Source organism: Anas acuta, chromosome 3 (assembly GCF_963932015.1).
Source record: "Anas acuta chromosome 3, bAnaAcu1.1, whole genome shotgun sequence".
NCBI lineage: Eukaryota > Metazoa > Chordata > Aves > Anseriformes > Anatidae > Anas > Anas acuta.
Genome location: NC_088981.1, coordinates 59,094,998 through 59,111,929, shown reverse-complemented (window position 1 = coordinate 59,111,929; position 16,932 = coordinate 59,094,998). Strand labels below are relative to the sequence as shown.

The window sequence follows — 16,932 nt, the reverse complement described above, 5'->3', positions numbered from 1 at the left end:
CTGAACACTTAAGATTTCAAAGACACAGAAGACTGTATTTGACTAGTGCCCTTCTAAAAGGTACTGTAATTAACTACCTGTAGTCCATAAAAAAATCATACCCTGTCTTTATACAACAATTTTGCATAGCTATTCATTTTTGCAGTAGTAGTAGTTGCTCTGAAACTTTTTGCTTACGTTTTAAGTTTCAGAAATTGTTAATTACTGAAAAGTGTATTTGAATTATATGATTAGAGTAAAAAAGTCAGAACACAAAATTACAAAGACTAACTCTCTGTTACCACCTAGTCTCTTCGAAATATTATTGTACAACAGTTCCAGAAATTCAAGTACCTGGCTGCTTCTGAAGCTTAAGATCCTTAGAATTGTCTGAACAATTCAATGAGAAATTACTCATATAGCTATTTCTGAATAACAAATAAAAGCTAGATATGTGAACTTTTAACGTCATGGTTTTAAAATCTGAATTTTATGCTTCGAACATCCTGTACTTTGAAAAAAATATATCGTTTGCTGTTGTGATTAAAAATAATCTAAATATAACTACATTAAAATCACATTCCAGAGTGTACAATGCAGCAATCTTTTCTGATATCCCAGCAAGCGCTGTTATTTTCCTACTCTTCTCGTATTTTGACTTTCAATTTGCCCAGATTTTCCAAAACAAGTTCAGATAGAAATCAAAATCAATTTACCCTAACTTTCCAAAACAAGTTCAGCTAGAAAAAGAAACTTAGAAAACTGGAAGATGTACTTAGAAAGTGTTTTTTTATTCAGCTCTAGCAGCTTGACTTTTTACTTTAACAAAGAGCTAGACAACCAGTATTAGTTTTTTTAGAGCGTTTTTATTTTTTTTTTCACTCATATCCTTTCTTTTCTATGACCCTCATAAGGTTTGAAAATGCTATTAAGAGTATCTAAATAACTTCAAAAACTCATTTGTAACCAAAAGCCAATTGGAGTCCCAGTATCCCATCTGAAGATGCACTAGCATGTACCAGTTTTTGCCTTACTTTCTGCAGAAGAATCCTCCACAAGAATAATGCTGTGCAAACCTAGATAAGAATTACAGTCTGTTCCCACAACAGAAAAATTCATTATAGAACATTAAATTACAACTCCATTTCTAGTAGGTAAAAGAATAAGAAATTGTAATTAAGTCAATATTTCGGAATATACATTTTATTTAAGCACATAAAGCAATATCCAAAAGGCAATTTTATATTAAAAAAATATTCAGCAACCACTTAATTAAAAAATATGTACAAAATAAATTTAATGTACACAATACCTTAAGAGTATACAGTCCAATACCAGCAGGAGTAGGTCTATGTAGCTTAAATATTAACTTTTGCATGTCTGTATTTGTCAACATAGACACAAATATTTTACAATGTAAATATGTGAATTCCAAAACAAATAACACAGCTAACTCATAGTAGACACAAACACATGCTAGCTGCACAATGGGGGAAAAACGTATATATACACAAATCAACAAAATAAGCTTATTGTTTTAAGCATAAAACAGACAGACTGATAACTAAATCTAATGTTCATTAAGCAGACACAGTTCAGTGCAAAGACAGAACAGAGCTCCTATGCAAAAATACGATACACAATAATATCATGCAGCATTGCGATTCTAGGACAATTTAAACTGTCACCGATCAAACAAACCTGGTTCTCATTAAGAAAAATATCAAGAAAATTAAGGAATAACTAAGGAAATTATTAAAATACCTTTTTCATTTGAACAACATATATAGTAACATATTACCTTTAGTAAAAAAAAAAAATATATATTTTGCAAGCATCAAAATAAATCTCTGCTGAAAATTCATTGGAATTCAGGTTTATCCATCACATAGCTTTGCAGTGTTCAGCCTGCAGGTTTGTACTAATTCAAGGCTCATTTCAGGATTCCGTATTACAAACTGAAGAAAAAATCCCTCCCCCCCTCCTTATACACTGAACAGCATGTATTACTTCTTCAAGATCACTGACAACACTGAGATACATGCAAATGAAAAGATATTTATATATGAAAATTTAGCTACCAAACAAGATCCAAAATTGTTTACTATGGTATCAATCCTTAGTAAGACCTCCTATAAACATATAATGCTGATGCCCTTTAGCTTCACTCACTTGTTCAAAGTCTAATCTACATGAAACCCATGCCAGAACTGATTTCCAAGTACCACACATTGCTACCTGATACTTGTACAAACAACCCAAATGAACCCATGTAACATACATCTTGGTATATATATCCAGTATTTGGCTCTGAGATTATTACAAATGCTAAGAAGTCTGAGGCAAAGAACAGCAGTCAAGGGAATGAGAAAACAGACCAAAAATAATGAAAAGTTCAACAAGAACGAGAGAAAAGATTTAGAAGGAAAAAAATAAAATTAAAAAAGGCATGTTATTAGAAAACTCTACCTACAAAAATGTTAATTAGAGCCCAAATAGTATTTGGAACATAAGAAAGCAAAAACTGATTGCATAGCCTACATCAAGCTTTGGACTAATATTTTACTTCTAAAATATATAATTCCCCTACTAGAAAAACATGAACCATTTTGGAAAACTTGAACTTTAATTATTAAACTTCTTCAAGTAAGACATTTTGCCTAACTGGGAAAAATACATTTCAACTTCATAGCAGTATGAAGTTAATAGTTGGACTAACTCCAGATAAACAGATTGCTAAAAAGTATTTAGGGCTGTTCAAAAATCAGAATTTGCTGTTAAGACTAACAAATGAAGCAAATAGTGTATATGTACAATCTATATCAGCCAGAACTCTAAAACAGATCTTGAACAGGCACATGACACTAACCAAGAAGGCTCCAGAAACTCTTTGTATGTTAGTTTATGGAGGAGATCCTCAACAAAAAAGTGAAAAAAAATGTATCAAGCCTGTTCCTGGTGATGAAGTTATGAGAACACAGTATGTATGCTGGATGATATTACTTACTCTTCAATGCTTTAAGGCACTTGAAATAAGTACAGATACAGACAGCTACATTTAAGAAGTAATCTAGAACATAAACACTGCACCACTGCTATTAGATAAAACATTTATTAGTAAGGATAAGAAGTATCAATTTTATTCAAGAGGTCAGAGGTTAAACTGTCCTAAAAGTCAACATAACATAGTCAACATAGTCCTAAAAGGCAACAGCTAGCATCAACTAGATGAACGATCAAAATATACAGAACGTGAAATCTGTACCTGAGAGCACTGGAACGTATTTGTTTTGATTTAGAAAGAAAATTATAGTGCAACCTGAAGTCAAGAAAAAGCCTAAGTTTTTGCATTCTTTTTGATGCAACATGCTGAATGAAAACTAGATTTAAAATAGATTAAAATTTTATCTCCTGTTCCATACTAGCTGCCGAGTTTAGTAGGGATAAATGTATGGCAGTACATATACAAATATATTTTATTTCTTTTTTAGTTGCAGCAGTACCCTTACTGCACATATTGCTGATCAGGATCTAAAACACTGACACTGGAAGTATATTAAAAGAATTAATGTATACTAATAGAAAAATTGAAACATACATGCAGTTACTGATTTGACTTACGAGGGCATCAGAATATGGTAACAACCTAAACAATTAAGTCCAAAATGTCCTGATTCTGATCTTCAGTGTAAAACTTTAAATAACAGTGATGGGTGCCAACAGTAGAAAAGAACACACTTTCACTAACATGGGAATTTTCCTGAAAACATGCAAGATGCAGATACAAACAGCACCTATGTTTTGCCCAAAATGTTTTTTTTTTCCATTAAGCAAAGACTCTCATGCTAAATTTGAAAGGAGAATTGTTATTCCAATACTTTTCTGAAATACTTGAGAATAAACTGTAGAATCCTACTAAATCTTTTTATGAAACACATGCCAGGTATGTATCTACAAAAAACTCACATTTTGACAGCTGGTTGGAGAGTGGAAAGAGCAGGGAACACAATTTTAACTTTGTTAACTTGCTCCCCAACAAATTTGGTCCTATCAAAAAGCTATATATGTCCTATCACAACCGTTAATTAAAACCTGAGGTTAGTGAGGTTTTTAAAAACTGAAGGTATTTCTGTTGTAATATTTTAAGTACAATAAAGACAGAAGAGAATAGCTACATTGAGTAGAAATAAATCAGTAACAAGTGGTAGTTCAGTAACGTACCTTAGGAGAATATTTAGCTTTAAGACTATTCAGTAGAACAGTTGTAATATAAACTGAGGTTCCCACTTCCCAAACTATACACCACATAGCAAAACTAAATTGTTTACAAAAATAAGTCAGTGTTCTTCCCAACTATATACACATACACCCCTAGAGGGGTGTTTCAAGAAGTCTAAGAGTGTTTACAGAATTTTGTACATGAACTATCTATACACTAAAGTTCAAGACTTCATAAAAGTTAAAAATGTTAAATTGTCAGTGAAAATTAGGCAAAAATAAAAATATTCAGTGCAACACCTTAGAAGTTCACATACAAATTTGTTATCAATTTAGTAGTGAGAACTATTATGTCAATTAAAAAGTTTAAAAATTCAATTCTGGATTATAAACAGGTCCTATTTTCCAACATACCAACATATAAACATCAATTATTTCAGTTTTGCTTGCACTACTGTCTTGTAAAAGCTTTTTGTTGTTTAGCTTTCACAATATCATCAGGAGATGCAGATTTGAAGTCAAATGGTGTTATGGCTGTTACAGGAGCTATTTCCTTGGGTTTTACATCTTGTACTTGTCTACTGTATAGGAAAGCTTTGTGAATACCAGTTGTGTGTCGCTTATATCCTTTTGGAGGATAACGAAGACATAAGGTTAAAGCAAAAGCTGAAGGTCTTGCACACAGAGCCTTCACCCATGAAAGAGACAAGTCCTGCCTCTTAGAAGCAAGCCCTCTTTTGATCCTTTTATTTGTTTTAGCAAAACCAGAACTTTTTCCCTGCTTTACTTTTAAATGTTTTGTTTCAGGAATTAAGATATTTGACTGTCCTACTATATTTTGTTCTGCAGATGCATCTGTATTTTTTAAAAGGACACTTAAATCAATGTTTGTTCTTTTAGAGGGCTCAGTTACACTGAGCATGGAGACGTCCTTTTTTTCTTGAGCATTATCTACTTCAATAGCCTCTGCTATTAAATCAGAGAGTGATAAATTCTCAACTTCCTTTAGTGGAGAAACTGTAGAGAGGGCTAGCGAAGACAAAGATCCTGTTAACTCTGGCATCCCACCTGAAGTTTGTGGTTGACTTACTAGTTGTGACAATGATGACGCTCCCAAACTCCTATCTGTGAGACTTGCTGTCGACTGGGTATAAAGATCAGCCAAAGAGTAACAGTGGCTTGCACTACTTTCCTGGTGCTCCTGAAGTAAGTCAGCCAATGATGTACTTCCAGATCTTAACACCGGCAAAGCAGCCATCTGTGAAGAGGGGCTTTCTTGTTTTCTACTTTGCGCAAGTGAAGATAAATTTTCAAGAAGTTCATTCTCTCTATCTCCAGTATGACTGACTTCATTAGCAAGAGCCAAATTTCCTAAAGCACTTGATATATAAGGAGGACTATAAAAATTTGCATTACTATTACCATCAGAAACATTTGAGGAAACAAGAGGAATGCTGTCTTGAATATTCAGAGAATCACAAGCCACATTCTGCGTCAGCAAGGATTTCAAGTCCTGTGTCTCCTTGCTTTTGAACTTCTTAAAGGAAGAATTTCCAGATGGGTTACTTCCTATGCTAAAGCAAACATCTTCACTGTCAGGAATCAAACTTACTACATTAGCACATTCTGGTAGTTGATTCTCTGCCTGATCATTCACAAGCTCACAAAGTGATCCTTTACACAAATCATCACTGAAATGAGACAGAACAAGTGATGAGGATTTCAATCCTTTCTTTTCAGATGAAGGTACGCTGGATTTTTTAGCATTAAGGAGCATTTTGTCATTTGCAGCTAAGGAGTAACAAGCTGAACCAGCTTTGGCTGTCAAGTTTCCAAGCCCAGGTTTGCTGGTGTTGTCAGCAACATTTTCTACTGCACAAGATAAACTGTCTTTATTAATAAATATTTCTGGACAACAAAGTAAGTCTCCTTACCTTACAATAGCCAATAATTTTCAGATGGAAGTGCAGTCACAACGAAACATCCAATTTTTTTTTTAAGTAGACAGCAGCAACAAAAATCAAGAAGAAACATGAAAAGGCATTTAATTACTAAGTGTTACTCACATATATATCCACTGTTCTACAATTAAATTATGTTTATCTACTGAAATACTTAAGAAACCTTACAAATCAGCAAAGAAATGCCAGCAAAGGTTATGAAGATTTAAAGTATAAACAAAAACACAAGAGTTACTGTATAAACATTACCAAAAAAAAAAAAAAAGAGGCATTTGGGATGGGAGATATCAGCTCACCAAACAAACAATAAGTACAACTTAGGAAATGTATTCACACAATTAAGTCGTATATTAGAATACAGAAATTTACTGTGAAATGCTGATGGTTGCTTACAGTCTGAATTTAAGCCGAGACTAAGGTTTTGACTTCCAACTTCCAAGAAAAGCTACTGCTTCCTTTAAATGCTTTTTAGAACACAGAAATAGAAGCTGGTGTTTTTAAAACTTCCAATAAATTACTAACGCAACAATAATCACCTTCACAGCTCGTGAAGCCAAAATTAAATTGTACATAGAAATGAATCATCTTGAATCCAAACAATGAAATAGCAGTATACCTTTTGTCGTCTTTCCTACAATCATAGCATCCTCATTGTGGGTCTTCACATTTTGCTTACTGCCTTGGGAAAGCACGAGATCCAAAGCCTTCTGTACATCAAATTTACTATCCAGTACTGCTTGCACCATTGTTTGTTCTGGTACAGACTCTGCCAAAACTTCTCTCATTTGATCAAGGCATGAATTAAGACGGGCTACAAAAGACAAACAACTGTTATAAACTGGCACAAAATAAAGTCTTAAAAAGCAGCCTACAAACACCATGCACCTGATTTCTTGCCATGATAAATTTTACCCCTAAACCCTGCAGAATATTTGACTCATTTCAAATATTGCTACAAGGAACGTATTACTGACTACTATATATTCATTAAAGTCACTGAAAAATCTTAATGTACAATTACCCGCAGAAAAGAAATACAAATAATCACCTTAAATGGGATTCTGCATTGACTTACTTACAAAATGACTTTGAATAATTTTAACAGCACATTTTAAGTGTTTATAGATGTTATAATTTAGATCTAAAATAAAGCGTCATTTTTGAGACCTTCGGACCCTAACAAAAAAATAAATACTAGCATCCCTGGATCAACATTTCAGCTCTTTAAAATTACCTGCAATCTTAGCTTTCTTAAAACTGTAAAACATCTTTTGGATCACAAAATCTCATTTTATCTGTACCATATTTCTCCACTCCTATGAAAAAATGTCACAGAACATAAAGGGAAATTAAAACAAAACTTAAATAATCAAATCTTAAAAGTGAAAAAAATATATAGAAGCTATTTTTAATGTTCAGAATTTGAGCACAGCTGACAATGAAAGAAAGTATACAACTTGGTAAGCAAACTTTCTTAAGTTAAAGTAGCCAGTAAAATTGCCAACTAAAATAAACCTTATTACATCTTGACTTTCCACACAACTGTAGACTGAAAATTCATGAGGTTGCCATTCACTGGAAGTAGTGTTCTTATCAGATACAAACACAAGTGAAGAAAATCTTGAATATCATGAGTTCCTTCTGCCAGTTGTTCAGATTTCAGGAAGACTACTAAACAACAGGAAGAAAACTGCAGGTTCTTTATTTGAACACCTCCTCAAAGATGGTGAGGATTAAAGAACTCTGCTGAACAAATTCAACACCACAGAACTCCAGCTTCCACGAGGTTACTTAAATCAGCAGCCTTGATCCATAACGCAAACAGAAGCCTATGCTCTCCCGCGTTTGCTCTTCAAAACAAGTACATGAAGAACCCTGGACAATGTGTTCGCTGACCATTTTGTGGGTCCTGAGGGAACTTGCTGATTATAGTTCCTAAGCTGCTATCCATCATATTTGAGAAGTTGTGGCAGTCCAGTGAAGTTCCCTTTGACTGGAAGAGGGGAAACATAACCCCCACTTTTAAAAAGGGAAAACAGGAAGACCCATAGAGCTACAGGCCAGTCAGTTTCACCTTTGTACCTGGTAAGATCATGGATCAGATCTTCCTGGATAGTATGGAAAGGCACGTGGAAAATAAGGAGGTGACTAGTGACAGCCAACATGGCTTCACTAGGGGAAGATCATGCCTGATAAGTTTGGTGACCTTCTACAACACAGTTACAGCACTGGTGGATAAGGAAAGAGCAACTAACATCATCTACCTGGACTTGTGAAAAGCACTTGACACTCTACCCTATGACATCCTCATCCCTAAATTGGAGAGACGTGGATTTGACAGATGTATCACTTGGTGGGTAAGGAATCAGCTGGATAGTTGCACTCAAAGAGTTGTGGTCAACAGCTCAATGTCCACATGGAGATTGGTAATGAGTGTTGTTCCCCAGGGGTCACTGCTGGGACCAATGCTGTTTAACACTGGACAGTGGGATTGAGTGCAACCTCAGCAAGTTTGCTGATAACACCAAGCCACATGCTGGAGGCATGGGATGCCATCCAGAGGGACCAGAAGAGGCTTGAGAGATGGGCCTTTGTAAACCTCATGAAGTTCAACAAGGCCAAACGCAAGGTCTTGCACCTGGGTCGAGGCAATCCCAAGCACAAATACAAGCTGGGCAGAGAACAGACTGAGAGCAGTTCTGAGGAGAAGGACCTGGGGGTGTTGGTTGATGAGAAGTTCAACACGAGCCAGCAAGATGCGCTTGCAGCCCAGAAAGCCAACCAACCCCTGGGCTACATCAAAAGAAGTGTGGCCAGCAGGGTGAGGAAAGTGATTCTCCCCCCTTCCTCTGGTCTCAAAAACCCAGTCTACTGTGTTGTCTAGACTACCTTTATGCACAGACTGACAGGCTCTCTCTTAAGTTACCCTATGCAGCATTAATTACGGCTGCTGTATTACACCCCAATTTAACAGATTTACCCACGTCTGCATATTATCGTAGGTTTTACCAATTTACTTGATATTGAATCTAGATGTCTGTTGTTACAAAATTTTCTGCAAGTTCTGTTTTAAATAACAAATTTCATTCATACATTTTATTGTCTGTTCATTCACCGATACATTTTACCTTGTGCTTATTAACATCATAAAAATAATCCTGAATATTCCCCCAAACAGAAGAACTAAATTAGCTATTAATACTTAGGAAAGAGACTTGTGAATCTTTTTCACAAAACATTTAATTAAGCTATCAGCTAGCAAGTTTAAAAAACAAAAGCAAGGATTTTTTCCCACATCAATCAGCATGGAACACTGCTTGGAACCTGGAGCTCACAGCTGCAGGACTGAATGGAAACCAAAGCCTAGTGGGTTTAAAACAATATTAGAGAAGACTATAGAGGATAAAAGAATCTACAGACATTGTTTCAAGGAAAAGCATGATTTAGAAAACCTCTTAAATACTCCTAACTGCAAAAATTTGGAACGTAATACAAGCAAGAGACTATTCCATAAATACTCTATTTCTTATACTCTCCCCTAGTCATCCATTTTTAGAGTCAAAACATTGAGCTAGATGTCTGAAACAGTACAGCTGTTCTTATGTTTGAATTTCATATCAAATCTCATCATTTCCAATTATAAACTAAGACCATATTTCACTGTATGCAAGAAAGTTACAAATGGCACACAAAAGGTAGTTACAAATTTGAAGAACCACCAATGCTATTGTTCATGAAGTGTGCTGCTCCAATATCAGCTTACAAAATAATGCTATTCTAGTACCAGATTACAAAATAATGAATTTTAATGAATTCAAGTCTTTTTCATGTAATAAACCCTAAACTAGGATTATTTTAGTTAGTCTTTAAGTCATAAAAGAGATTCATCTGAGAAATATTGTTTTTCTATAATTACCTCTATCAACATCACCCAACTGATGATTGGATGCAAAATAACCAGCAGCATCTTCTGTACCTTCGTAGCCATATTCTTCCTCTAACGGCTCAGCACATGTTGCTGGTTTGTCTCGTCTTGAGTAGATAAACTGAGCGGCTATATTAGGTAAAAAACAAAGTATTAAAACAATTCAAATATTATTTCTTCCTTCAAAACCAAAACCTATCTACAAGAAAAAAAGGTTAAGATGCAGACCAGTCTTCACCAAGTGAAAAGACAGGCTGGGCAAAACCCTTGTATCTCTCTATGTAACGAAATTATTCTACAGAGTTCAGTACTCAAATAGAAAAATATATTCCAGGTATGAAAAAGTATTTTTCATATTGAATTACCACCTGTGGCCTAACATCTTCATAGCCTTACTCCACTTTTTTTTTTTTTTAAATAAATAAATAAATAAATAAATAAATAAATAAATCAAATAGTTTCCGGAAAAATCAAAAGCATGAAAATAAATGCTGCTTTTACAGTATTGCAGTACTAAACTATTGATAACAGTTTAGCTCAGTTGAGCACGTTCTTCTTTTTGTGGAATTTTGTTGGAAACACAGGTCATGAGTTAAAATGTACATTCACACCAAACTTTTAACAGGTGCATAACTCCATTCTGACTTAACAGCACATTAACATATATACAGACATATATGACATACAGAAATGTAAAAAGCATAACATAACTGATGTCCTTATGTTTCTGATGTCATTGTAAATTTAATATTCTACCAAGCTCATAAATACTTACTGAAACCACATGCAATATCCAGAAGTAGTATTACCTTAGCAACTGTTTCCCAAACAGATACCATTTCATATTCAATCACCATAACTGAAACAACTATTAACATTAAAAGACTATTATATGAGATTATTTCTTATACAAATAATTAAATAGAAAGAATCCTTAAGAAAATTACTGTGCACAAACACCAGAATTAATTTTGCGATTTAGTAGTTTATACATTACAGGAGTTCATCACCAAATATAAAACTACCTTATTTCTAAGAAAATGTTTGCAAAATACTAGCAGTTAAACTCAGAAATTGACTATGAGACCATCTTAATTTAAATCAGGAAGCATGACTACAAATAACAAGAACACACAACTTGATTAGCTTATCTAAAAAGAACAGGATGACAGAGGGGCAGACTTTTAAAGACCTAATTAACTCAAGTACCTGCAGCCAGAGGCCACAGACTACATCACAGATGCAGCGGGTTTAGATCTAGTCAAGTTACCTGCAGTATCACAAGCTTAACATCAGCTATACTATTTTTGGGGCTTACTCAGCTCTAGAAACACTGCCACCAAATCTGGGGAAACCCTGAACTAATAATCTTTCAGAGAATTGTGTGATGAACACAACCTCATGGTTTTACAGTCAAGTTGAATTCAGCTAGGTTCAGCCACTCCAATCACATCTTACCCAAGCACACAACATCACTATATTTGCTCCTGTTTTGCAATGTCCCCAAAGCACAGAGGCTTTTTAACACCACACAATCTTGCATGAGAACTGAGGACCAGTGGTGCCTCCCACAATAAGACTCTTTGCCAAACATTTATTCAAAGCTGGGTATGAGATGTCAAATACCAGGTGCAGAATCACAGCTGTTATGCCCAGCCAGGTCCTACTGACACTTTTTAAAGACACCATGTGTTTTAAGACCATCAACACATCCCCATAAACCAGGTTTTTCATATCTTCCAAGTACATTCTGACCATCCATTATCCAAGATAATAAAATTGCATGATTGAACATGTAGACAGTACTTTTATGTAATTATTGGAACTAACCTGTTGAAGGAGAAATGCAATAGTCATCTTCTACTGATTGGCCATACACATCATCGTCTTCAAAATCTATGAAGCAAAACCATTAAGATTAGTCTGCACAATTTCTGAATATTTAATGCATTGGTTCAAATGACAGTTTTCATATAAGGTATTAAGAAATCATGTATCTCCAGTATTTCAGAAGTAAGTACTGTTAATTTGCCAAGGTAAGGAATTCAATGCTGCAACAGTAGAATTGTTTTTCTCTTTAGAGAACAGAATTAAGCATTTAATACACTATTCCTTAGCTGAAAATTTTTTTAAGTTGCAATGCTTCACACCTCCTCCTTCATCATCTCCTTTGGAAGACAGTCCTCATAAGCCAAACTCAACTTTCTACAGTTCCACAGGCTTTTATCCATGGCATTTCTCTTGATATTTCTGCTTGACACCTCAGTAGCCTAACCACAGAGAGATCCCTACGTCAGTAACTCACACTGGTATTTCTACTCCATACTTATCAATTTCTCACCTTTCTTCTCTGGTCTATCCACCACGGTCAACCACCTGCCAACTCAAGTTCAGTAAGGCAAAAATGCAATTCACAATCCCCTTTGACTACACAAAATTGTCTCAGCCAAAGAGGAAGAATCCTATTCAATTATCTACACACAGACATATGCTCCCTCAATTAGAAAATAAAATTGGTATCAAGAATTATTTATCAGGAATCACAATGAGAAATTAATCTATTTCCAAATAAAAAATAAATTATTCTAATGTTACATAAGTCTTGAAAATAAATTTGCACTTTTCATTAAGTAAGAATGAAATACATGGAAAACATTTTTAATGGATGTTATTGCATTTGAGTTTTGTGGTTTTTTTTAAAAAAAAAGAGTGAAAGGGAAAAGCTAGCAGCTAAAAAGAATTTCTGGTACTCTGATATCAACTTAACAACCACTGAGCTGGGACATTACAAACATATCCATCCAAAAGTGGCACAGAATTATTTGGTAATTTATTAGGTATACCTGCACTAGTATAACCTGCAAGGCAGGCCACGCAATGGTAATGGCTCACACGGATTTAAATGACTTGCCCTATAACTTGCAAAACATGACACAAAACCCGGCCTATGCTCTTTGCAAGAAATACTCAGTGGACAGGTGCAATGCTTTGTATCTGACAAGAGTGGCAACAAAAAAGCTGCTCCTAAACCAAAGCGTTATCTGAAACGGTATCAAGTGGATGTAGGCCATTTTTCCACACCCAGGGCCAACACAAACAAAACCTTTGAGTGAAGGGCACATTTGACAGTCTGCGTAAATTAATGGGACGGGAAACAAAGAAAGCCAACGTACAGGTAAGAACCAAGCCCTGACATCAGCTTGCAGGGAACGAACGAGCTGTGGGGTAAAACACGACAGAGAAGTGGCTCCTCCCCAGACGCTCAGCTCTACCTTTGGGACAACTCCCCCGTGTTGTGGCAGAATAGAGGCACCCCTTGGCCAGCGCGGGCGCAGGACCCCAAAGCCTTCCCAAGCCCGCAGAGGGGCCGGCTCGGTCACACCCGGGGCGGCTTTCAGGCCCCTCCCACGCCCCCGGGAGGCGGTCGCTGCCGGGGGCAGGCGGATCAGCACAGCCCAGCCCAGCTCAACCCGCCGCAACTCGGCCCAGCGCGCCGGGGCCGCACTCTCCGCGAGGCCCTGCCCGCGGGGGGGACAGGGCCGCCTCTGACCCGCCCTGCCCTGCCCTGCCCCCCCCCTGCCCCGGTCAGCCCCGGGCCCCCCCCGGCCCTGGGCCTGGCCCCGCCGCGGGGCTGCCACAGCGCCACGGGGCCGGGCCCGGGGTGGTGTCTGAGGAGGGCGGAGGCCCCCGCAGCTCCGCCGGCGGCCGCTGCCCGCCACTACCTTCGTCGTAGTTGTATCCTCGGACGTTGCGGTGCCGGGACATGATGGCGGCGGGCGCCTCGCTCCCCGCGCTGGCGCTGGCACGGCGGGACTAGGGCGCCATCTTGGTCTCCGCCGGGCCGGGGCGAGTCACGCTGCGCATGCGCGCCCAGGCCCCTTCCGCCCGCGGCCAGTCCTCGCGCATGCGCGGTGCTTCCACCCCCTCCCGGGGGGGCCTGTCGCGGCCGCTGCCTGGGTGGCAGCAGGCGAGGGTGGAGGGGCAGGGGCAGGGGTGGGCGCTGCTCCCCTCAGACGCTGCCCACCAGCACGCAGCCGTCCAACCGCACTGTCTGGACATCTGAGGTGTGACCCTCAGTGACTGTCGCATTATTCTTTAAGCACAAAGGTGCTGAGCTGCTGGAACCGTGTGTGTCTAAGCACTTACACTGCGCTCACAGGGCCACCCGCACCCAGTGCCTGACCCGCTTACATGGGCGGCTATCGGTGAATGCCGGCTGCGTTGTTCAGCGTCGCTACTGGCAGCATTAAATGCCAAAAATTCAGTGCTGGGCTCCGTGGTGTTCATGCTCTGACTTCATTGCCATGCGGTGACAGGCAGCACCTAGCAGCCAGTTGAGGCCAGGCAGCACAAGCACACGCCTACAGCCTCAGTGGCACAGGGAGGTCGCAGGCCCACCCACGGGTGCTCCCCGGCCTCTAACACAGGTGTGCCTCTGCCGAGCTGCAGCCCCACAGCCTCTGCTGCTTGTCTCCACGGCTCAGCTGTCCCCCAGATACCTGCACTCAGTGCTCACGCGCGGCTAGGCTGGTGATCCCACCAATATTTCTCCAGTCAGATGTCTCTACCTTCCACTTGAGACCTCTGATACTTTATTTACCATTTTCTCGTCCTCCTCAGACACCGCCACAAATCCAGCCTCCTCCAGCCACTTTCATGGCCCAGATGTCCCCAGATATCCCACCTTCCAGACACACATCCCCACAAGCACACAGGCCCTGGTTTTCCAGCTGGCAGCCAGCTACTGTCTTGTCCCCTCCCACAAGCCAAAACTGTCACTATCTGCCCCACATCCTTCCTTGTCACTGCCAGAGGCAGGGTATGTTAAACATAAGCCAAAGTTTGTGTTCATATACAAATTGTATGCAAATGTGCAGATTGTTTCCTTGTGTTATTTGCATATTTCTAATTATTTTGTACAGAACAGCACATGCAGCTGCACAAACTTACGATCTATACAATGTCTTTCACATGGTGCTAAGATTAAAGGGGAGCTGGAAACAAAAATTTCTAATTACAGTTGGTGTACTGATGACCTTCGGTGACATAAATGTTCTCTACAGCAGAGGTTTGACAGAAGAAGTGTTAATCGCTATCTGTCCCAATCTCTTGATATGGGTCAAAGATACAGAAGTGAAGAATTGCCACTATACATTATGATTTAACATTACACTTTTGCTGTATGATAGTTCTACATGGTACAAAACATCCTTTGGAAGGTCTTGAGTGTTTTGAAATCCTGATATTAAAGGATTAAGGCTGATTACAAAATGTACCAAAAGCATTTGTAACAGTAGTGATTCCCAACAGAAATGTGTGAAATTTCTAAATAGCTGTTTCCCATTGCTGCTGATAGCAGCGGAAGTTGACAACTAGATGAGCAGACTGATACATTCAAAATAAATTTGCAACGGGAATGTTTGTAGAAAATTCTAAAATGTGATCCACATCCTTTAAAGGTTTGTGTAACAGTGTGCAGAGCTGTGATGGTATCCCCTGTTGAGTGACACACTTCCAATTTCAAAAAATGATTTCACCATGTACTATCTGAGCCTTTAGTAAGGTAACTTAAGTAACTTAAGGTAACTGTAGCACTACTACCCTCACAACATCCACCCAGTCTGCCTTCAACAGCTCTAACTTGGAAATAGCAGTTTTTTCAGCCTCCAAAATTACTTAGATCCCATTTTTCAAATGTTAAATGTCCAATAACAGTTACTCAAGTAAATTTAGATTTTTTTTCTCTCTCAAGTAGTAACATTTCTCATTTAAACCTGACCATCATATTCCAAAGATGTTTCTTTTATCCTTTCTAATCACACTTTTTACACAAATCACCAGCTGCTTATCAACTAATCATTTTTTCATGTTTGAATTTTATGTTCACATTCAGCATGTTATCACTCTTGATTTTCAGTGACTGTGATCTCTGCAGATACAACCCGTTTCATTTGCTTGATATTCAAATGTAACATTGTTTTCAAGATTTCAAAATTAATATTTAAAAGAAGAAAAAAATATAATAGCATTAAAAAATACAAAGATTATCTAAGCCCAGTGTAGGAGACAACATACTGTACAGTCTTTCCACAACATTAACTGTAAACTTGGAGGTGGCTCTTTTTATTCATTTAAAGTATAGTAATTTATAGTAAATAAAGATCTGCAAAGCAAAACAAGAACAAGAATTTCATACAGAAATTCCCTTTTATTTCATAGTACAGCAGTATCATCAAAGAGTCATAAATACACAGTGATCATCCCTTGCCTTTCCTTCACTCTAATTTTATGGAAGGTGACGAGGTACTGAAGTGTTCAGGAAATAATGAGCTTTAGTTCTCAAGCCCCAGCTATAGCTCAGTTAGTTCTATTTGTAAGTGGATGCAAGGTTCATGAAAGGTATTCACCAGGTAGCAAAGCAGTCTGACTACACATTACTCCTTCAGCAGCAATTACAGCTCCAGCAGAGAACCGTGTCAGTCTGCCTCCAGCAGTTCTGAGGAATGACTAACGAGGTCACTTCTGGTAAGCACTATGAGCATTTGTTTCCTTCCTGCCCACTGAGATTATATATTATTTTAAAGCGTGTTCATTAGGAAGTGTACCAAGACCACTAGACTCAATCCAGGTGGCGGCAGTACTGGTAATCTGTTTTTTTCATCAGTCTCTGAGCAATCCTATCCCCAGCACCACTGTTTTGTTTTGTTTTGTTTTTTTTCTTTTTCCTAACAGTGAGAAACAACTAATACAATATTTAATAATCCAGAATAAAGTAATTTTAATATTTAATCATTTGTTTAGCTAAGGAGAAAATCCTTTCAATGGTGTTACTTTTTCTTGATGTGAAGT

At 37.9% G+C, this 16,932-nt stretch overlaps 1 protein-coding gene across 1 annotated transcript in view; it reads right to left on the bottom strand.

The window, feature by feature from the left end:
• Nucleotides 1-13,960, bottom strand: part of HBS1L (HBS1 like translational GTPase) — a 61,506-nt gene extending 47,546 nt beyond the window's left edge. The window contains exons 1-4 of the mRNA XM_068677356.1: nt 13,806-13,960; nt 11,914-11,979; nt 10,075-10,212; nt 6,775-6,969 (exon numbers count right to left, since the gene is read on the bottom strand). Of these exons, the coding sequence (XP_068533457.1) occupies nt 6,775-6,969; nt 10,075-10,212; nt 11,914-11,979; nt 13,806-13,848 (442 nt within the window). The 5' untranslated portion in view covers nt 13,849-13,960. The remainder of the gene's footprint in view (nt 1-6,774; nt 6,970-10,074; nt 10,213-11,913; nt 11,980-13,805) is intronic.
• Between the last annotated feature and the right edge of the window lie 2,972 nt (nt 13,961-16,932).